The 22,703-nt window shown below is 45.1% G+C and overlaps 1 protein-coding gene across 1 annotated transcript in view; it reads left to right on the top strand.

Moving 5' to 3' along the window:
- The first annotated feature begins 5,978 nt into the window (after positions 1-5,978).
- LOC100476684 (olfactory receptor 9) overlaps positions 5,979-22,703 on the top strand; it is a 25,173-nt gene continuing 8,448 nt past the window's right edge. The window contains 1 exon segment of the mRNA XM_034643659.1: positions 5,979-6,554. Coding sequence (XP_034499550.1) covers positions 5,979-6,554 — 576 coding nt within the window.

The raw sequence follows: 22,703 nt of genomic DNA, 5'->3' as shown, positions 1-22,703 counted from the left end.
GACGCAGCGGCTCGGAGCCCTGCTTCCGCTGGGGCCGTTGGGGCACTGGCCTCCTCTTTCTCTCCTGCACCGCGGACAGGAGTCTCTCCTCCCCCTGTGATAGGACTTCGTTCCCTGTGTCCAACTTGACAACTTTCTCTTTGCCAGGGTGGGGAGGGTGTATGGAATCCCTCCAGAGGGCGCAGGTTCTAAGGCCCCATAGTTCTACGTGGGGTGAAGGAACAGGTGATGCTAGTGTCCTGAGTTCTGGGGTGCTGTCAGTTGAAGGTGGGGTGTGCTGAGCATTTCAGAGAGGAGTGGGAAGGGCGGAGGGGGACAGGTCTCAGATCGCAGCTTCATGGGGGCCAAAGGCTGGGACAGAGCTGACTCATGGGCATGTGCTGGCCTCATTCTGTCCCCAGGATCTGCTCAGGTTATGCAAGCTGGAAAATCTGGTTGGGTTCCCCTGGCACACCCCCAGGGCTCTGTAAACTGTAACGTGCCTTTGCCCCAGTTAGAAGCCAAGCACAGAGGATTCAGGTTAAGGCCGGATTGGTCAGAAGGAGGAGGGAGATTGCAGGTCAAAAGAAAGGCATTTTCTCAACTAATTGGTGTTTATTATCATATTCAAGACCGCAGTGCCCCAGCAATAGAAGAAAAGAAGGGAGAAAAAGGCAGCACAGGGAAGAAAAATCAGGAAGCCCAGGTCCCAGAGTTAGTTCTACCATTATAACTTGCTGTGTTTCTTTGGGCAAGTCTTTTTACTTTCTGGGCTCCAGTTTCTCAACTCTTAAAGTGGAGAGAAGAGAGATTAGATGAGCCCTCCATGGTTTCTAAGGTCTCCTCCTGCTCCTACCTTCGTGTGATTTAAGGAGAGTGGGGGAAGACAGGGAGGTTTCCTAGCTGTCCTCACAGTCCAGGACGGTGCTCCCGAGGCTTCGGTACCAGGCTGCCACCGAGGCAGGGGAGTCTCAGAATCCAGACTTTGGGGTCACAGGCATCTTAGCAGAAAGTCCCCAAATTATTAAGCAGTGGCTTCTCTTGGGAGGAATCTTGGGGGAAGCTCCCCATAGACAGTCCCACAGTCCCACAGGCTGCCCACCAATTGCATAATGGCCAGAGAAAAGAAAATCAACAGCTTGACATTATACAAGAGGGAAATTACAATAGTCTAAAATCTCATGAGTAGCATTTCCCAGGGCCACTGATGTCCTCTGGGGGAGGACTGAGTTTAAGCAAAGTCCCTGGTTGAGAGGGGTGCTCTGTCAAACACCACTGCCTCTGCCCTCCAGTCAAACCCACCAACGGATCTACTCAGGCCAGTGGGGGCCTTAGAGAAGAGGTCTGGGGGGCACCTGGGTGGCTCAGTCGTTAAGCGTCTGCCTTTGGCTCAGGGTGTGATCCCAGGGTCCTGGGATCGAGCCCCGGATCGGGCTCCCTGCTCTGCTGGGAGCCTGCTTCTTCCTCTCCCACTCCCCCTGCCTGTGTTCCCTCTCCTGCTGGTTGTCTCTCTCTCTCTGTCAAATAAATTAAAAAAATCTTAAAAAAAAAAAAAAGAGGGAGAGAGAAGAGGCCTGGGGACAATTCCTGAGTCAGGCAGGGATGAGCTACTTCAGGAAGTGTCTTTTCCCCCACAGAGCTGCCCGAGCCAGGGGCAACCCCTGTGCTACTGCTCAGGAGAGAGGTGTGGTGACCCCACAGTCAGCCACATTCCTTTCTGGGCTTTGCTTCTGTTGTGACTGTAAAGGAGGCAGCAATTCTCCTCATAGCAGAGGTGCGAGCTTAGGAAGGAAGTGGCAATGATCCAAGCCTGGTCCGAACGTGGCGTGGGAGTGAAGAGAGTCAGGGGGAGCCGAGCCAACTGGGGGACAAGAGAGGCTCCTCAGAGTGGTGATAGGAAAGGAAGGGTGTTCCTGGCAGAGGAGAAAGCAGGTGTACGGGACAGATGCTGCCTGACCCTTTCTGGAATGGGTGAGCAGCTCAGTTTGGTGGAGAACGGGGTGAGCTGGAGACGTGGTAGGAGGTGAGGTCAGAGAGTAGTCGCTCCTTAGAGAAGGTTTCTTTTTCTTTTTTTTTTTATTGCTTTTAAAAGAATCATTAAACTCTGTTTTTGGAAAAAGTAATACATTCACACGGCACACAATTTAAGAGGTACAAAAGGATTCAGAGAAAAGTGTCTCTTCCACTTTAGTCTCTCAGTGACTCAGATCCCCTCCTGAGGCACTAAACATCACGATAGCAATTCCGTGGCATCTTTCTAGAGATGGAGATGATCTGCGAAATAGCAGGTGATACAGCACCACACATGTGGATGTGTACACACGTGTGTCCACATGTTCCTTTTCCTTTACACAAGGGTAGTACAGTTTACACACTCTTGAATACCTCGCTTTATTGGGTTTAGCAGAGACTGCCCAAGACTCTCCCAAAATGGCTATTTTAATTTACACTTCTGCTACTAACATCTGGTGTTGTACAACTTTTATCTATCTATCATCTATCTATCTATCTATCATCTATCTATCTATCTATCTATCTATCTATCTATCTATCATCTATCTATCTATCTATCTATCTATCTATCATCTATCTATCTATCTATCTATCATCTATCTATCTATCTATCATCTAGCTATTTAGCTATCTACCTATCTACCATTTCTACTCATTCACTCATTCATGTTATTATAGACTCACAGATTTCCTATTTTATTTAATGGGTTGTGGCCTAATACTCTCTTTATGTACAGTTTTATTGACGTATAATTATGCATAAGAAAGCGTACATAGTTATGGTGTATGCTGGACGGGTTCTGACATAGGAATACATCTGTGAAACCATTACCACACTCAACACCGTGAACACGTCTACCAACCATGAGAGTTTCCTCACGTCTCTTTGCCATCCAAAGAAGAAGAAGCAGGCTCGATCCCATTAAACAATGACTCCCCATTCTCCCCTCCCCCCAGTCTCTGGAAACCACTGTTATACTTTGTTTTTATGTTCTGACCGCTCTAAGTACCTCCTATAAACGGAATCATACAGTGTTTGTCTTTTTGCGACTGACTTATTTCACTTAACCTAATGTCCTCAAGGTTATCCAAGTTGTAGCATATTGAAGAATTTCTTCCTTTTTATGGCTGAATAATATTTTGTTCTATGTATATACCACATTTGGCTTATCCATTCATCTCTCAGTGGGTGCTTGGGTTGCCTTCACGATTTAGTTACTGTGGATAATACTGCTATAAACGTGCATCTATGGGCGCCTGGGTGGCACAGTGGTTAAGTGTTGGCTTGGTTTCGGCTCAGGCCCTGGTCTCGGGGTTGTGGCCTCAAACCCCACCTTGGAGTCCGCTTCAGATTGTCTCTGCCCCTGTTCGTGCTCTTGCCCATTCTCTCTAAAGTAAATAAACAAATAAATCTTAAACACCCCTCCCCCCAAACAAGGTTGTACAAATATCTCTTTGAGACCCTGCTTTCAATTCTTTTGGGTATATTCCCAGAAGTGGAATTGCTGGATTATATGGTAATTCTGTTTGATTTTTTGAGGAACCACCACACTGTCTTCCATAGCACCCATTAAGATTGATGTGGGCTTTGGGGTTGAGACAAAAATCCTTCTGTTAAATAGTAATGTAGTTACCTTTAAAATAATTTTACTTCTTCCTTTCCAATTCGGATGACTTTTACTTCTTTTTCTTGCATTGGTTTGCCTGGAATTTCCAGTACTGTGTTGAATAGAAGTGGTCAAGCAGACATCTTTCTCTTACCCATCTCAGAGGAAAAGTTTTTAGTCTATCACCATGGAATGTGATGTTTGCTCTGGGTATTTATTGATTATGTGAAATATATTTTAGGGAGAACTGACATACCTTTTTGTCCGAAAGTATGTTATGTTTCCCCAATTGTTCATACCTTCTTTTGTCCTGTCAGTAGTATTTCAAAGATATCTTCATGTAGATACCAAACATTTCTTTCTTTCTTTTTTCTTTTTTTAAAGATTTTATTTATTTATTTATTTGACAGAGAGAGACAGCCAGCAAGAGGGAACACAAGCAGGGGGAGTGGGAGAGGAAGAAGCAGGCTCCCAGCAGAGGAGCCTGATGTGGGGCTCGATCCCAGAATGCCAGGATCACGCCCTGAGCCGAAGGCAGACGCTTAACGACGGAGCCACCCAGGCGCCCCGATACCAAACATTTCTTTTTTTTTTTAATGATTTTTTATTATATTACGTTAGTCACCATACAGTACATCCCTGGCTTCCGATGTAAAGCTCGATGATTCATTAGTTGCGTATAACACCCAGTGCACCATGCAATACGTGCCCTCCTTACTACCCATCACCGGTCTATCCCATTCCCCCACTCCCCTCCCCTCTGAGGCCCCCAGTTTTTTCTCATAGTCCATAGTATCTCATGCTTCATTCCCCCTTCTGATTACACCCCTTTCTTTATCCCTTTCTTCCCCTACCGATCATCCTAGTTCTTATGTTCCATAGATGAGAGAAATCATATGATAGTTGTCTTTCTCTGCTTGACTTATTTCACTTACCATTATCTCCTCCAGTGCCGTCCATGTTGCAGCAAATGTTGAGAATTCATTCTTTCTCATAGCTGAGTAATATTCCATTGTATGTATGGACCACAGCTTCTTAATCCAGTCATCTGTTGCAGGGCATCTCGGTTCCTTCCACGATTTAGCTACTGTGGACAATGCTGCTATGAATATTGGGGTGCATATGGCCCTTCTCTTCACTATGTCTGTATCATTGGGGTAAATACCCAGTAGTGCAATGGCTGGGTCATAGGGTAGCTCAATTTTTAACTTTTTAAGGGACCTCCACACTGTTTTCCAGAGTTCTGTACCAACTTGCATTCCCACCAACAATGTAGGAGGGATCCCCTTTCTCCACATCCTCTCCAGCAATTGTTGCTTCTTGCCTTGTCTATTTTTGCCATTCTAACTGGCGTAAGGTGGCGATACCAAACATTTCTTAAGCTTATTTCTAGTTTTATTTTTATTTATTTTATTTCTAGTCTATTTACTTTTTTTTTGACTAATATAAAAGGAAGTCTCTTCTTCACTTATATCTTCTAACTGGTTTCCATTTGTATATATACATCTCATCATTTTTGTTTCTGTATTAGCTTTGTACCTAGTCATCTTATTAAATGTTCTTATTGTTTATAATTCTTCTTTTTATTTGATTCTTTGATTTATTTGACAGAGAGAGAGACAGTGAGAAAGGGAACAGAAGCAGGGAGAGTGGGAGAGGGAGAAGCAGACTTTCTGCTGTGCAGGGAGCCCTGACGTATGGCTTGATCCCTGGACCCTGGGATCATGACTTGAGCCAAAGGCAGACCCTTAACCAACTGAGCCCCCCAGGTGCCCCCCTCCTTTTTTTGTTTTTAAGTGCCCAGCATGGAGCCCAATGAAGGGCTTGAACTCACGACCCTGTGATCAAGACCTGAGCTGAGACCCTGTGAGAGCAAGACCTGAGCTGCGACCAAGAGTCAGATGCTTAACTGACTGAGTCACCCAGGTGCCCCACAGCCTCACTTCTTGAGTCATCTGCTTGTGATATCTCAATTTACTCACTTTCCATTCACTCTTCCATCCTCTCCAATCCAACACTATAATAAAAACTGTTCTTATCTTATTTGAACATTGCCAGATCCTGCAGCAGCCCCTGGCCAAGAACTTATGTTAAGGATATAATAGGAAAATATGTTTGTGACCTTGCAGCCTTCAGTGTAAATGTCAGAGCCAAGCAGCCAGGAACACAGCTTGCGTAGCAGCCGGGAACGCCCGGCCTGCCCACCAGCCAGGAGCGCCTGGCTCGTCTAACAGTTGGGAATGCCCAACTCGTTCAGGGCAGAACACTGCTAAAACCTGATTGCTCTTGACAATACCCTGCAGGGTCCATAGAAACATGTTTAAGAATAGGCCACACTTGCTAAACGTTACATCATCTGATCCCCTGACCTTCCCTGTGATGTACCACTACTCCGTGACCTTCCCCGTGATGCACCATTACTACCCTGTGACCTTCCCCGTGATGCACCACTACTCCGTGACCTTCCCCGTGATGCACCATTACTACCCTGTGACCTTCCCCGTGATGCAGTACTATACCGTGACCTTCCCTGTGATGCAGTACTATACCGTGACCTTCCCCGTGATACAGTACTATACCGTGACCTTCCCCGTGATGCACCACTATCCCGTGACCTTCCCTGTGATGCACCACTACCCCGTGACCTTCCCCGTGATGCACTACTACCCCGTGACCTTCCCCATGATGCACCACTACCCCGTGACCTTCCCCGTGATGGCGATGCACCACTACTCTGTGACCTTCCCCATGATGGTGATGCACTACTACCCCGTGACCTTCCCCATGATGCACTACTATCCCGTGACCTTCCCTGTGATGCACCATTACTACCCTGTGACCTTCCCCATGATGCAGTACTATCCCGTGACCTTCCCCATGATGCACCACTATCCCGTGACCTTCCCCGTGATGCAGTACTATACCGTGACCTTCCCCGTGATGCACCACTATCCCGTGACCTTCCCCGTGATGCACTACTATTCACTAGAATGTAATACGGATCACTCCCTTGATTGTGATTGTTTTTGATTGTTGCCAATAAATACGCGAGGTTGCAGCTGTTCGGGCGATCACACTCGCGGCGGTCGTCCCCTGCACCCACGCTCTCTTTCGCAAGCTATCCTGTCTGTGCCTCGTCCCTCTCCTGAATCAACGGGGCCGCGGCTGTGGCGCTGGGGGCGGTGCCCCGGCAAGATCCAGTAGCTATTCCCTGTTTTTATCTTATTTGACCTCTTACCATCCTCAGGAACAGTTGACTACTACTTCCTCCTTGGAATACTATCTCATATAAGTTGTCCCAACATCACAGCCTTCTTTTTTTTTTTTTTTTTTAAAGATTTTTTTTATTTATTCGACAGAGATAGAGACAGCCAATGAGAGAGGGAACACAAGCAGGGGGAGTGGGAGAGGAAGAAGCAGGCTCATAGCGGAGGAGCCTGACGTGGGGCTCGATCCCCTAACGCCGGGATCACGCCCTGAGCCGAAGGCAGACACTTAACCACTGTGCCACCCAGGCGCCCCAACCAACATCACAGCCTTCTTGTTTTTATACTTCTGGCTCTTCCTTCTCAGACTCCTTTCTTAGGTCTTTCTTATCTACTCAACCTCTAGATTTTGTTTCTTTAGGTTTAGCTTTAGGTCTCCCTCTGTCTACATTATATCATTAAGTAACTTCATCCATTTTCATGGGTTTAATTATTCACATATTAATCTCTCTCTCTTTTTTTAAAAGATTTTATTTATTTATTCGACAGAGATAGAGACAGCTAGTGAGAGAGGGAACACAGGCAAGGGGAGTGGGAGGAAGAAGCAGGCTCATAGCAGAGGAGCCTGATGTGGGGCTCGATCCCATAACGCCGGGATCACGCCCTGAGCCAAACGGGATCACGCCCTGAGCCAAAGGCAGACGCTTAACCGCTGTGCCACCCAGGCGCCTCCACATATTAATCTCTTTAATGCAGACTTTACTCCTGAGTTTCATTCTGATTTGCATATCCAGTTGCCTACTTGACAAATTCCTCAGCATGTGTCCTGGATGTGTCAATTAATACGTCCAAAATGGTACTCCTCAAGTTTCTTTTGCCCGTTCTCACCATCTCAATAAACGGCACCATCAGCTTCTCAATTGCTTAAGCAAAAACCTAGGACTTATTTTATTTCTCCATCTCTTGCTTCCTCCCCCACCCCCTCACCTCTTCTTTCTCTTTCTGCTGCTTCTCTCTTTTTAAACTTTGTATGATGAAAGATTTTGAATACACACAAAAACAGGCAGAGTCATGAGCCCCCGTGTATACATCATCCAGCCTCAACACAACCATCAAGCCATGGTCAATCCTGCCCCATCCATAGCCTCATCCGCTTTCCCCTTCCACCCTGGGTATTGTTTTGAAGTAAACCCTAGACATGTCTGTTCATCAGTAAATATTTTAATATATTTCTTTAAAAGATACGTAACAAAAAATATAACCAGAATATCATTACACTTAAAAAAGTCTAACACAATTCCTAGGACTCATTTTTTGAGTTTCTTTTTCCCTTACTCCCATATCCAAGCTATCTCCAAGTCGCGCCAGCTCTGCTTCCAGATTTATCTTTATTTCGCGCACTTCTAGCACCTCCACGGGCACAGAGCAGGCCACAACCCTCGTCTGTCTGGCCCATTACAATAGCCTCATTACTGGTCTCCCCACAGCCACCCCCTGCTTAAAATCCTGTAGTGAATTCCCACCACCATTAGCATAAAATCCAAAATCCTTATGGAGGCCCAAAGGCCCTGCAGAACTAGCCTCTGGCCGCTTCACCCCATTCTTCTACCCTCACCAAGCTTGAGCTATGCAATCTTTCACTTCTCACGCTCTCTAACTTCTCTTTGCTTCAGTGCCTTTGAGCTTGTCATTTCCTTTGCCCACTATGCTCTCTTTCCTTGCAGCAGTCCCTTCCTCTCTCCTGCCTACTTAACTTTTCCTTAACTTTCAGGTCTTAGAGTGAAAGTGTCCCTTCCCTTCCCCCATCTAGGTCAAGAACTCTGAGCTCAGTTTGTAATTACCATTTGTTGCTGTTATTATCTGATTAGCTTCTGACAATAAGCTCCATATGAGCAAGGATTATGTCTTTTTTCCTTATCATCATATGTCCAGCACCTAGCGTGGTGCCTGGCAAGTAGAAGACACTGAAAACGAGACAGATAAACTAAAGGGACCCCATGAAAAGCTGCTTTTTCATCCCTTTTCCTGCTTCTATTCTTCGTAGGACCTACACTCCTGCCTTACACATGCTTTATAGAACAGATAATGTATGTCCTCCTTATAAAGGTCAAGGAGTTAATGATATCTTTGGACTCTTCCCACACAATAGGTAACATCTAAGGAGTGACCGGGTGGGCTTGTCAGAAACATTTTCCAAGACCAGTGACTCACCAAGATCCCTGGCTCCAGGGCATAAGTGACTCATGGAGGACACCTAAACACCTTGTCTTTGTTCCTGGATGCCTGAGAAAACACATTAGGACCACAATCATCAACAAACTCAGGACCCCAGGCAAAGATGAGACTCACTCTCCTTTCCTCTCCTAGTCTCCCAGACACTCTGTGTGTATCTACACTCTATGTCTTCAATAAGCTACTCTCACTTCCTCTCAGCTTGTATTTGATTCGCATCCTGTGCCAGGCAAAGATCCTCTTGGCTGGTGCTGCGTGACCCCCTCCTCCTTCCGGTCTTTGGACCCAGCCAGCCTGCATCAAAAACTCATGTGATCAATAAACAACAAATAGTTTTATCACAATTTATAACTGAAAAATTTTGTCAACATTTTAAAGCCTGCTGTTTCCTCTAGTGAATTAACTCTACATTGTCAGAAAGCATATTTTCCTCTTCATTGCCATATATACTCAGGGCCATTTCTAGTGTCGGTCTCAGAGATCACTCAACACATATTTATTGGATGGATGAATAAAAGGTCCATATCACTGATAAAGGGTCCATTTCATTGATAAATGTCTGTATCATTGAGGATCTTATATGTCAACCTAAGGAGTTTGGATCTTATCCTATAGGAAATGGGAAGGAGTCATATGGTCTGATGTCTTGTTGGAAGCATCTCTCTGATGACTGGATTTACAGGAAAAAAGACTGGAGCCTGGGAGACCAGCTGAGAGATGGTTTGCATTGACATCAGCTGTAGAAACGTATTTTTCCAGATATATCTCCTTCAGCAAGGGAAACAAAAGCAAACTTAAACTATCAGGATGACATGAAAATATAAAGCTTTTGCACAGGAAAGGAAACCATCAACAAAACAAAAAGACAACCCACTGAATGGGAGAAGATATTTGCAAATGATATATCTGATAAGGGGTTAATATCCAAAATACATAAGGAATTTATACAACTCAATGCAAAAAACAAAAACAAAAAAACAAAACACAAATAATCCCATTAAAAAGGCAGAAGTTATGAATAGACATTTCCCCAAAGAAGACATCCAAATGGCCAAAAGACACATGAAAAGATGCTTAACATCACTCATCATCAGGGAAATGCAAATCAAAACCACAATGAGATATTATCTCACACCTGTCAGAATGGCTAAATCAAAAACCTAAGAAAAAAACAAATGTTGGTGAGGATGTGGAGAAAAAGGAACTTTTGTGCACTGTTGGTAGGAATGCAAACTGGTGTGGCCACTGTGGAAAACAGTATGGAAGTTCCTCAAAAAATTAAAAGTAGAATTACCATATGACCCAGTAATTCTACTACTGGGTAGTTACCCAAAGAAGATAAAAACACTAATTCAAATGGTATATGTGCCCCTATGTTTATTGTAGCATTATTTACAATAGCCAAGATATAGCAGGAACCCAAGTTTCCAAAGATAGGTGAATGGATAAAGACGCTGTTATATATGTGTATATATATACACACACTCGTATATATACACACCACAATGGAATATGTGTATATATATATACACAATGTATATATACAATGGAATATGTGCGTGTGTGTGTATATACACACATACAATGGAATATTATTCAGCATTTAAAAGAATGGGATCTTGCCATTTGCAACAACGTGGATGGACCTAGAAGGTATAAGCGAAGTAAGTCAGAGAAAGACATATACCCTATGATTTCACTCATGTGGGGAATTTAAGAAACAAAACAGATGAACAAAGAAAAAAAAGACGCAAACAAAAAACCAGACCTTAAATATAGAGAATAGACTGATGGTTGTGGGGGGTGGGGGGGTTTGGGGGTAGAGGTGAAAGAGATAAAGGGGATTAAGAGTACTCTTATCATGATAAGCATGGAGCACTGTACAGAATTGTTGAATCACTGTATTGTACACCTGAAACTAATATAACACTGTGTATTAATTATATTGGAATTACATAAAAATTAGAAGAGATTAAAAAAAGAGATGATTTACAACGGTCCAGTGAATGGATAATGAAAAATGGAGCCGTAGTGGGGACAGAGACGAGATTTATATAGGAGGTGGTAAGAAGGAGCATTTTATTTTTCATTTACAAAATTTGGGTAAAATATGCATAATATACATAAATGTTACGATTTAAATCAACTTTAAGTATATAATTAGCAGCATTCATTTCATTCCTATTATTGTGCAATCATTGCCACCGTCCATCCCAATTTCTTGTTTTTTTCTTTTTAAGATTTTACCCACTTATTTGACTGAGAGAGAGAACACAATCAGGGGGAGCAGCAGTCAGAGGGAGAGCAGGGAGTACGATGCGGGACTCGATCTGGAGACCCCAGGACCATGACCTGAGCTGAAGGCAGACGCTTAACTACTGACCCACCCAGGAGCTCCAAAGATTTATTTATTTGGCAGGGGAGGGGCAGGGAGCTCTCAAGATGACTCCCCTCTGAGGGCATAGCCCCAGGCTGGGCTCAACCTCACCACTCTGCGATGAGGGCCTGAACTGAAACCAAGAGTCAGAGACGTAACTGACTGCGCCACCTAGGCGCCCTGTGAACATTTGTAATTCTTAACAGGCTGCTCTGAGACTTCTGACTCTGGTCACTGAAGGCAATTTACCAGAATAAGGACTTTTTTTTTTTTTTTTTAAGATGGTGAATTTGGTTTTGGCATGCTGGCTTGAAGGTGATATGCCCAATGAGCAGTTAAATATGTGAATCTGGAATTTTGAAGAGCATTTTAGGCTAGAGATAAATACTGGAGACCCATTAGCATAGAGGTTGGCTCTGGTTTGGAACTCTATTCCAGCAACTCTTCCTGTCCTTTCTGATTCAGTTGGATACATTGTAATTCCCCCAAGCCAAGCTCCTGGGAGCCATTCTTCACCCTCCTGTTCTTTCACTCCCGTCCGCATTCAATTCATCACTAAATCTTGCCGGGTGCTTCCAAACACCTTCTCAACACACCTTGAATCTGTCTCTCTCATCCCAACCGCCACTGCTGTAAATTCAGGCCCACATCATCTGGTTTCTGGACCATGAAAACAGCTGTCCAGTTTTGTCACCTTCAAATCCATTCTCCACACAGTCACCAAACATGATTTACCTAAAACACAAACATCACCATGCCATGCCCTTATTTAAAAATCGGAATTGTTTCCTCATTGTCGTCCATAGGATAAAGTCCAAGCTGCTTGCCACGGTAGAAAGGCCTTCTGTGATCAGCCCCCGGTTAACACCTCAGCTTCTTCTCTGAGGCCTTCTCCTTCGCTGATGTGCTTTGACACCCCAAGTGCGTGCAGTTCCCCTGCTACCCAGCTGTCTCACGCTGGAGCCTCTGCTGGGCGGGTCCCCTACACCTCACTTGGCTCACCGCTTCTCTTTGTCAGCTTCATTCAGGCTCTCCTTTGCCCAGAATGGCTTTGCTGCTGACTCCCCGATTCTGACACTGTCCTGGGCCTCTTTTCCCTCACACTATATACAGATACTATTGTTGTACTTACCATATTGTGCCAAAAATACCTATTTACGTGTCTGTCTCCTTTAAAAGCCCGTTGGCTTATGGAGCACAGGGACTATGTCTTATATGTTCCTATGGCCCCAGCACAGTAATAATCAGTCTTGTTTGCAGAATGAATGAATGCTGTAAAGGAACCAGATGTATGAGTAGTGAACAAAACACATATAGGAAACTTTCTAAGCAAGTTTTTATTTAAATTCCGGTTAGTTAACATACAGTATTAGTTTAGGGTGTACAGCGTAGTGATTCAACACATATATATAACATCCAGTGCTCATCACAACATACAGGAAACTTTTATGTGAAATTCAAAGCAGTATTGCATGTGATTAGTGCAAAATATGCATGGGACAGACTCCAAATTCTGTGGGCTGGAGTGAACTGTGAGGAAACAATTTCTCCTCTTCCCTTGGTGACGTTAGGGCTGTTGTTACTGTGAAATATTTCTTTTTTAATTTTGCAAAATGACAATAATTAGTATTCTAGAAGCTTGCTACTCAAAGTGTAGTCCCCGGGGGCACCTGGGTGGCACAGCGGTTAAGCGTCTGCCTTCGGCTCAGGGCGTGATCCTGGCGTTATGGGATCGAGCCCCACATCAGGCTCCTCTGCTGGGAGCCTGGTTCTTCCTCTCCTACTCCCCTTGTTCGTGTTCCCTCTCTCGCTGGCTGTCTCTATCTCTGTTAAATAAATAAATAAAATCTTTAAAAAAACAAACAAACAAACAAACAAAACAAAGTGTAGTCCCCGGACCAACACTATTGGCTTCATCTGAGTATTTGTTAGAACTGCAGTCTTGGGCCCCATCCCAGACCTGGTGAATCTAAAGCCACATCTTAACAAGGTCCCCAGGTCATTCTTATGTGTATTCAAGTTTGAGAAGCACTATCTTAAGAAACCACTTTATTGTCTGAAAAGGGGTCTGAAGCCTGTGAGCTCAGGTCCTTAGGCCCTCTTGCTCTTCCAGGAAGCAGTGCTGTTTAGGGCTTGGCTGGCTGGACATTCCAGAGCTTGACCTCAGGGAGGAGTGGTGGCAAAGGACTCGATCTAGCAGCTATGCCCACATAGTCAGGCCTAGAGACCGAGCCCCTCACAGGTGGGGTCAAACAGGAGCTGTCTGGGGCCTGAGACCAGGCTTGGGTGAATAGGGCCAAATGGAGTCCGGCCACGATTGGGCAGGGATGTGTGGCAGGAAGAGCTGGATGGAGGATCAGGGGCCTGGTCAGTGAGCAATGGTCAGGGCCAGAGGATCAGATGAGCCCATTCCTGGGGTTGGGGCAGGGACTGGGGCTGGGCACTCAGCTTCAGGAACGGGGCAAAGTGCAGGCTTGGAGTAAGGGTCAGAATGTTGAGTATAAACAGCTACTGGTTAACCCAAAGTGATAATTTACCCTTTGAAGGTGTGGCTGTGCTAAAATGTCTTGCTTTATCCTGCAGCTGGCAGACTTTCATCTTCAGTCTCCTGTGGTCATAAGGACAACTCACAGGGAGCAGGTGGTGGGGGGGTGGAGTAGCTGGGGCCCCCCAGCACCCCAGTGTGCTCTTGTTAAATATATATTTGTTGTGTAACTCCTGCGTGTACCTTCTTATGTTCAAATGTGATGTTTTGGTATATCACAGCAAAAATCATGGAAGCCATCAGATACGTGTTAGAATGCACACCGTGGTATGTGCTAAGTATCGACACCTGCCCTTTCCTTCTGTCAGGGAACAGAGTTGTGGATGAGAATTTGGACTTTGCACCTGGCCTGGGAGGGCTGAGGGACCAAGTAGAGGTACTGCGGGCTTGGGAAGAAGGCAAGTGTTCCTTAGCTCAGTCCTGTTAGGGTTATAATTTTGAAGGAATAGGGTCAAGATCTTAATATCAGGACAATATGTGCCTTTAAAAAAAAGATTTTATGCATTTATTTATTTGAGAGAGAGAGAGACAGAGAGCAAGCAAGTGGGCATATGAGCCTGGGGGCGGGGTGAGGAGGGACAGAGAGAGAGGGAGAAAATCCCAAGCAGATGTCCCCTGAGCATGGAGCCTGATGTGTGGCTCACGACCCTGAGATCATGGCCTGGGTGGAAATTAAGAGCTGGACGCTTAACTGACAGAGCCACCCAGGAGCCCCAGTGTATGGTTTCCTAATATGAAACTGGATTTTATGGATTTGGGAGAAAAATTAATCCTCACTAGAATCAGGTATGCTTGCTTTTGAGTAAGGGACAGGCGGGGCTAGGTAGGGAGAGAGAGCTGTGTGATCAGGCTCACAGAAACCCCAAAACGTGGAGGTGTGGGGAAACCAGAGATAGGGGACAGATCGGACCACCGTGCCCTAGGCGTGCAGGGTGGGTCGTGTGGGGTGGGTGTCTTTATGATCATCACCTGTGACCAAAAAAGAATAACCAGACCCTAAAAAGGAAGTAAGCCATGGAAGGTGTTATCAATAGAGATGTTAAAGGATTTAAGTTCCTTGGTTAGCTTTTTATAAAAGCCCAACCCTAAAGGCCCCCGCTGGCAACCCTGTCGGAACCCCTCTCACTCTTGAGAGCTTTTTCTGTATCTTCACTTAATAAACTTCTATTGCTTTACTCACTCTCCGTTGTGGGTGAGATTCATTCTTCGGCTCCGTGAGGCAAGAACCTCGCTCCCCCGCTTCCCTGTAGGTGAATCGTGAGGAAACTGGCTACAGCGCACAACGCCTACTTCATTCACGAAATCAGAGGTAATTCGGATCTGGTAAAATCTGAACGGAGGAAATTTTCTGTTAGCATTTGGCTACAATCTGAAGTTTGAACATGGGTAGAGAGAGAGGAAGGGTCCACAAGAAACCTTTCCTCCTGAAGACCTAGGTCTAGAAGGACTCTTGCTTGTACGATACTAGGGAATGATTTATTTAGATAAAGCATCTCTTCTAGGCTTCTTCTGGACTGCTCTGTAACAGCTCCCTCCTAACAGAGGGGTGCAGCACCCCATTAGAACACAGGAGATGATTCCCCCCCCCCCCCGGGAAGCCCAGAGAGGCAGGAGGCTGTGACCAGGGGCTGAGACGCCGCCGTGAGTTGGGGACCACGTACTTCTCACCTCTTTGGGTTCGTGGGGGAGGAACCACCACTTTGATATGCTGAGCTGTAGGCGGCTCTCCTGGCAACAGAGGACTCATAGTTGGTGCGACTTAGCTGAATTCTCACTTGCTCCCACTGGGAAGCAAAGAACTCCCCAGCAGCACAGAAAGGAGGAGCCTTAGTACTAGTGGAACCAGGAAAACTACAGGGCCTGGGCCTTGTATCCATGAAGGGCCTCAAGTATAGCCTTCACCTTATTGCCAAATAAGGTCCCATTGTCTTTGTGTTTATTGATTGTATTCAAAGTTTTGGTTGGTAAAGTATATCAATATTTTAGTAACTCTGTTCTGGCATTTCTTTGTTTTTTATTATACCCGGAGCCTGGAAAACGAAGAGGGCTAGTCTTCTTTCAGTCTCTGAGTGGCCCTGCCTGCCACATCCAGGTTGTAGATAGAATGTGAAGTCAGTTATGACAATTATAGAAAGTTACTCATGGTTCTATATGTTGTGAAACACTGTGAAAATTGTATTTCCTCCTTGCAACCTAGGCACTAAAAAGAATGGAAAGCCATGAGTGCTAGTCTTTGGGACCAACTTACTAATACCACAAAAGCTGGTGACTCACTCCTCACTCATCCCAACAGTTCCAGTCCTACCCAGTTCCTGAGGTACTCCCTGTCAGCGCTGGCCCTGGTCTCCCAACATGGTTATTGCACCCCCGCACCCCAAAAACCATGGCCGTGGGGAAACAGAGGGCTCATCCTGAGGTTTTATGACTCTGGGATCTGGCAAAAGGCAGACGTGAAGTCCTTGAAATCTTTTTTGGTTCCATTGTTTCTTCAGGACCCACTCCCTTCTGAGACCCCAGGGAACTATGAAGGAAATGTGATTAAAACTAAGGACAGGAGGGAGGCGCCTGGGTGGCACAGCGGTTAAGCGTCTGCCTTTGGCTCAGGGCGTGATCACGGTGTTCTGGGATGGAGCCCCACATCAGGCTCCTCTGCTATGAGCCTGCTTCTTCCTCTCCCACTCCCCTGCTTGAGTTCCCTCTCTCCCTGGCTGTCTCTATCTCTGTCGAATAAATAAATAAAATCTTTAAAAAAAAAAAAAAAACTAAGGACAGGAGGAAGTGCTTCTGGAATGGTGGAGTAAAGACCTCCGAAAACATGTTTTTCCATGAAAGCAATAAGAACACTGACAAAAATTGTCAAAATTGAGTGTTTCAGAACTCTAGAAATTAACCAAAGGCTTACAACCCAAAGAGCATTTTTTTAAAGAAAAATGGCGAAATCTTGCAAGTACAGTGAGTTTTGTGGTGTTTTAACTCTCCCTATTCTTATTGTCTTTCCCGAGCTCCACATAGCCTTGAAACCAGTGGCCTTGGATCCACAGTAACTGCAAAACCCAGAATCCTAGCAGCTACTGGAAGGGGTAGAATGGGCTTGAGCTCCCAAAAGAGCTGCTTTCCAGAGGATTGTCACTCGTTGACTTGTCTGAAATATCCCTGGGAAAGCCCCATTTACAGGGCTTCTCTTTATGTGTTCAGTGAGGAAATCTCTACCAGTAGGGCATTGGTTAGATAATCAGTGGCAATATTTAAAAATTGCTGCTGCCTGATGTGGCAGTCTTATGGGGCAAACAAGGGGCTGGCTAAAATCTTGAAAGGAGAATTTGGGGATGTCTATAAGGGGCTTTGAAAATCTCTTATTCTATCCTGAGGGTCTAGAATGCAAGGTAGCGGTACACAGCTGCACATCTCTCACCTCCGGCTGACCTAGGGAATCCATACAAGCAGGAAATGCAGACGAAGTGGGAGTTGTAAACTGCTGGAGAGTCAAAGCTATGCCACAACACACACACACACAGCGCCTCAGCAAAGTGGGGAGATTTAATGGTCAAGGCACTGAAGGAAATCTCTGTTTGATCATTAGCTCCCTGCTAAGCTGGCCAAGCAGAAACTCAGATGGCCACACGTAACAAAGAATATAGACTTCACAGAATTAGTCCAGGAAAGTCACTAAATAAACAACGGTAACAAACGGCAACAACAAAACTCCCCAAGGATGTGGGAATCCGATTTTTAGAGCTGCCACATAATATTATTTAAAATGTCCAATTTTCAACAAAAAATTATGAGACATGCAAAGAAACAGGAGAGTATGGCCCATCTACAAGGAAAAGGAAAAAAAAGCAATAAATAGGATTGCTAAAGAAGTCCAGATGTTGGACACATAGTATTCTCTTATAATCTTTTTTATTTTTTAAAAAGATTTTATTTATTTATTTGTCAGAGAGAAAGAGAGTGTGTGTGTGAGAGCACAAGCAGGGGGAGCAGCAGGCAGAGGGAGATGCAAGGAGCAAGGAGCCTAATGTAGGACTCGATCCCAGGACCCTGGGATCATGACCCAAGCCGAAGGCAGAGGCTTAACCGACTGAGCCACCCAGGCGCCCCTAAGCTTTTTTTATTTCTGTAAATTTAATAGTAATAGCTTCTCTTTCATTCCTGATTTTAATACTTTTATTCTTTTTCTTGGTCAGTCTAGCTGGAAGTTTGTCCACTTTGTTGATCTTTTCAAAGACTCAACTTTCTGTTTTGCTGATTTTCTCTATTTTTAAAAATTCCCACTTCATGTATTTCAACTTAATGTCTATTATTGCCTTCACTATAGAGTGAATCCCATATTCCTATAAAATATTTTTCTTGGTCTCCATAATAACTTCTGTTTTAACCTCTACTTTTGCCTGATATTAGTAGAGCCACCTAACAACAAATACAGGAAGCCAAACCTGGCGGAACTGGAGGCAGAAATAGACAAGTGAACAGTAATTTCTGGAGACATCCACACTCCACTTTCAATAATGGACAGGACAGCTAAAAGGAAGATCAACTGAGAAACAGAACAGATGAACACCACTATAAACCAGCCAACAAGTGCTGGATGTGGAGAAATTAGAACCATCATTTATTGCTGGCCTGAACATAAAAGGGTGCAGTTATTTTGAAAAACTGGCAACTTGTCAAACTACTAAACTTAGAGCTATCATATAACCCAACCATTCCATTCATAGGTTTATACACCAAGGGATTTAAAAACCAAATGTCCACACAAAAGCTTGTACATGAAAGCTCATAGCAGAATTATTAATAATAGCCCCAAAGTGTAAACAACCCAATGTCTATAAACTGATGAATGGATAAGTAAAATATGGCATCTCCACATAATGGAATATTTCTTGGCAATAAAAAGGGTTGAAGTACTGATGATATGGACAAAACCTGAAAAAATTATGTGGAATGAAAGAAACGAGGCACAAACCCCCCCCCCATACTTTGCATGATTCTATAATGTAAAATGTCCATAATAGGCAAATCCATAAGAAAAATACCAGATTGGGGCGCCTGGGTGGCACAGCAGTTAAGCGTCTGCCTTCGGCTCAGGGCGTGATCCCGGCGTTACGGGATTGAGCCCCGCATCAGGCTCTTCCGCTGTGAGCCTGGTTCTTCCTCTCCTACTCCCCCTGCTTGTGTTCCCTCTCTCTCTGGCTGTCTCTATCTCTGTCGAATAAATAAATAAAATCTTAAAAAAAAAAAAAAGAAAAATACCAGATTACTTATTGCCAGAGGCTGGGGGAAAAGGAGAACAGGGAGTGACTGCTTTGGGGCCTAGAGTTACTTTCCGAAATGATGAAGATGTTCTAAAATTAGATAGCGGTGATGGTTACACAGCCCTGTGAATATACTAAGAAACAAACAAAAGCAACCACTGAATTGCATATTTTAAATAAGCAAATTTTTATGGTCTATAAATTATACTTCAATAAAGCTATAAAAATAATAAAAATAAAACGAGGTCCCTTCTTTGCCTCTCCACATTAAAAAGAAAATAGAAGCAATGATTTCTACTGTGGGATCAGTGGTTCTCAGTGATTTTGTCCCCCGAGGGACATTTGGCTATATCTGAAGACATTTCGTTTGTCACTGTTTTGGGGAAGGGTGCTCCTGGCGTCTAGTGGGTAGAAGCTGGGCATGCTGGGAAACATCCTAGGATGCACAGGACATTCACCAAAGAATTATCTGGTTGCAACCATCAGTAGAGCCAATGTTGAGATCAAGCCTAGATCAAGCTCTATCAAGACAGAGCGGGTTGGGGCGCCTGGGTGGCACAGCGGTTAAGCGTCTGCCTTTGGCTCAGGGCATGATCCCGGCGTTCTGGGATCGAGCCCCCACATCAGGCTCCTCTGCTATGAGCCTGCTTCTTCCTCTCCCACTCCCCCTGCCTGTGTTCCCTCTCTCCCTGGCTGTCTCTCTCTCTGTCAAATAAATAAAAATAAAATATTAAAAAAAAAAAAAGACAGAGTGGGTACCCCGCCTCTCCCCACAATCCCAGAGGTCCTTTGGTGTGATGCCCTCTCCTGTGTTGAGGGCAGTTATTACAACCCATCCTGGGTAACTCACTCTCGAGGCAATGCAAGGATGTGAACCACAGTCCTCTCTCTAGGAGTGTCCTGGGGCAAAGTTTCTGTCTGGTCCTGGCTCCGAGAATAATTGTACTGCCCTGAGTAGCCTGTCTATGTTTTATCTCATGGACACCATGAACTCTGGAACTGATCAGACTTTCCTTTTTTGATTGGCTGCCAAACCGTTTCGGCCAGACTTGTGGCTCACCCTTAAGAAGGGCATAGGTCTGGGGCGCCTGGGTGGCACAGTGGTTGAGCGTCTGCCTTCGGCTCAGGGCGTGATCCCGGCCGTTATGGGATCGAGCCCCACATCAGGCTCCTCTGCTGAGAGCCTGCTTCTTCCTCTCCCACTCCCCCTGCTTGTGTTCCCTCTCTCACTGGCTGTCTCTATCTCTGTAGAGTAAATAAATAAAATCTTTAAAAAAAAAAAAAAAAAAGAAGGGCATAGGTCTTCCATTTTGGTTTTTAGTTTCGTTCCTGGCTCCATCTTACATCCTTACTTTTCTTTTTCTTTTTTAAAAATTGTCCTTTCTTTCTATTTCTTTCCTTTGTTCCCACATTTAGTTTTTGCCATCTTGTGGTGTTTGATCTGTCCTGGTGAGGTCTTCATGTTGTGCGACAAGAACCAAGACGGGATATTAACACATGGAAGTAGTGAGTCTCTCTGCAGCTCTGGGGTGGAAGTGGGAGGGAGGAGGCAGATAATCAGGTGGAGTTGTGTTGGTGTTACAGGGGCATAGTGAAGACTGTGGGCAGGGAGCAATGACCATCCCCAAAGGGTTCACTGGTCCATGTTCCAGAAGCCAGGCTCAGTGGTGAGGGCATGAGGAAGTAGGGGACCTCTTAGAGGAGGTCAGCTGTTCCTGGTTGCTGCGTGGGATGCTGTGGCCTCTTGGTGTTGGAAGGAGCTGGGCTTTCAGAGGTCATGTAACCGATGTGGGGACAGAGCTGGCAGGTGAGGGGGCCCCATGATGGGCAGGACTGGGTGGCACATTAGGATGTCCTGGACCGGGAGCCAGGGATTTGGCTTCTAGATTTCAAGTCCCAGTTCCACTCTTGTTGGACAAGTGACTTTGCTGTCACATGGTTCCTTAGTTTTCCCATTGTTAGAACACTGGAGTAATGGCTGTTAGGCCTGTCTCTGGGGTCGACGTGAGGACCGAATGAGATAATGAAAGGAAATTGCTGAAGAGCTCTATTCATTGCTAGGCTGCCAACTTTTTCCTTTTTTTAAATGTTGAGGGACAAAAGTCATCGTGGAACTGTGGTGGCTGTGATTACTGCTGTGCTTGCCAAGTCGTGCTCCTCTGGAGCAGGAAATTGCTGTTGCCGAGGCCCTGGGGACCGTGGAGCTGGGAAGCAGGCCTGAGGGAAACGGAGAGACACGGCTGACATGAGGGAATTAATTAAAACTTACACAACACCCACGGGGAGAAAGCGTTTGTTAATCATGCCATACATACATCTGGGGGGTTGCAAGTTACTGCTTAGGCTTTTAAAGTGAGAAGTGTCTCGTGGGGTTGGAGAGACCGGTCCTGGGCCCCCGCCTCTTTCTCTTGGGAACTCTTAGCACCTATGAGATCTTCGCTCACCAGTTTTCCCTACAAAGAGAAAGCTTGCCTCAGGAAAGTCAAGAAGATTGGGGGTTCAGGGTGAATGGAGTTCCTAGACTTTGTGTTCTTTCATGATCTCCACAGGGAAGCCCTAGTTTCTTGGGTCTAATCGTGATGTGTTCAGCGGCACCTTGAGGTCAGTTTCATTGTCTGACCTTTGTGGGGTTGGCCAACAGTTCATTTTCCTTCTCCTTGGCCCTCCTCATGTCCCCCCATGAACACACCCCCCAGATGCCAAAGCCAACCGATTTCTATTTGCACCTGAATAAACACGTGACCAAGAAAGCCCTCTCCTGCCCTTGAGGTCTGTGACAGGAGGGTCTCCTGAGCCTTCCATTCACTGAAAGTAAGAACTTTCAAGGTATTTTTCCTTAAGTCCCATACTTTCTCCAATCTGGGTATCCTTTTTTCTTATGGTTTTGAAATTTTATTGTCTTCCCAGGCCAGGGTGGAAATGGGTATAGTAAACTCACCTCTATCTCTCTGATTCATGGGGCACAGCGCTGGCTTTGATTCTCCACCAGACATTGCGCTGTTTTCAAACATTTTGTTCTTGAATTCTCACAACAACCCCAAGAGGTAAGAATTATTTTTATTTTACAGATGAGAATATCAAGTCTCTGAGAGGTTAAACAACATGCCCACGGTCACTCACCCACTTGTAGGTGGTGAAGCCAGGAATATTTTTTTTTAATCTTCTTGACGTAGTTTATTTTTTTATTTTTATTTTTTTTATAATTTTTTATTATGTTATGTTAGTCACCATACAGTACATCCCTAGTTTTTGATGTAAAGTTCCATGATTCATTAGTTGCATATAACACCCCAGTGCACCATGCAATACGTGCCCTCCTTACTACCTATCACTGGTCTATCCCATTNGATGCTTCATTAGTTGCGTATAACACCCAGTGCACCATGCAATACGTGCCCTCCTTACTACCTATCACTGGTCTATCCCATTCCCCCACTCCCCTCCCCTCTGAGGCCCCCAGTTTGTTTCTCATAGTCCATATCTCTCATG

The sequence above is a fragment of the Ailuropoda melanoleuca genome, chromosome 15 (assembly GCF_002007445.2).
Source record: "Ailuropoda melanoleuca isolate Jingjing chromosome 15, ASM200744v2, whole genome shotgun sequence".
Taxonomy (NCBI): Eukaryota; Metazoa; Chordata; class Mammalia; order Carnivora; family Ursidae; genus Ailuropoda; species Ailuropoda melanoleuca.
The sequence above is the reverse complement of the archived record's forward strand: the minus strand, read 5'-3'. Positions and strand labels throughout refer to the sequence as shown.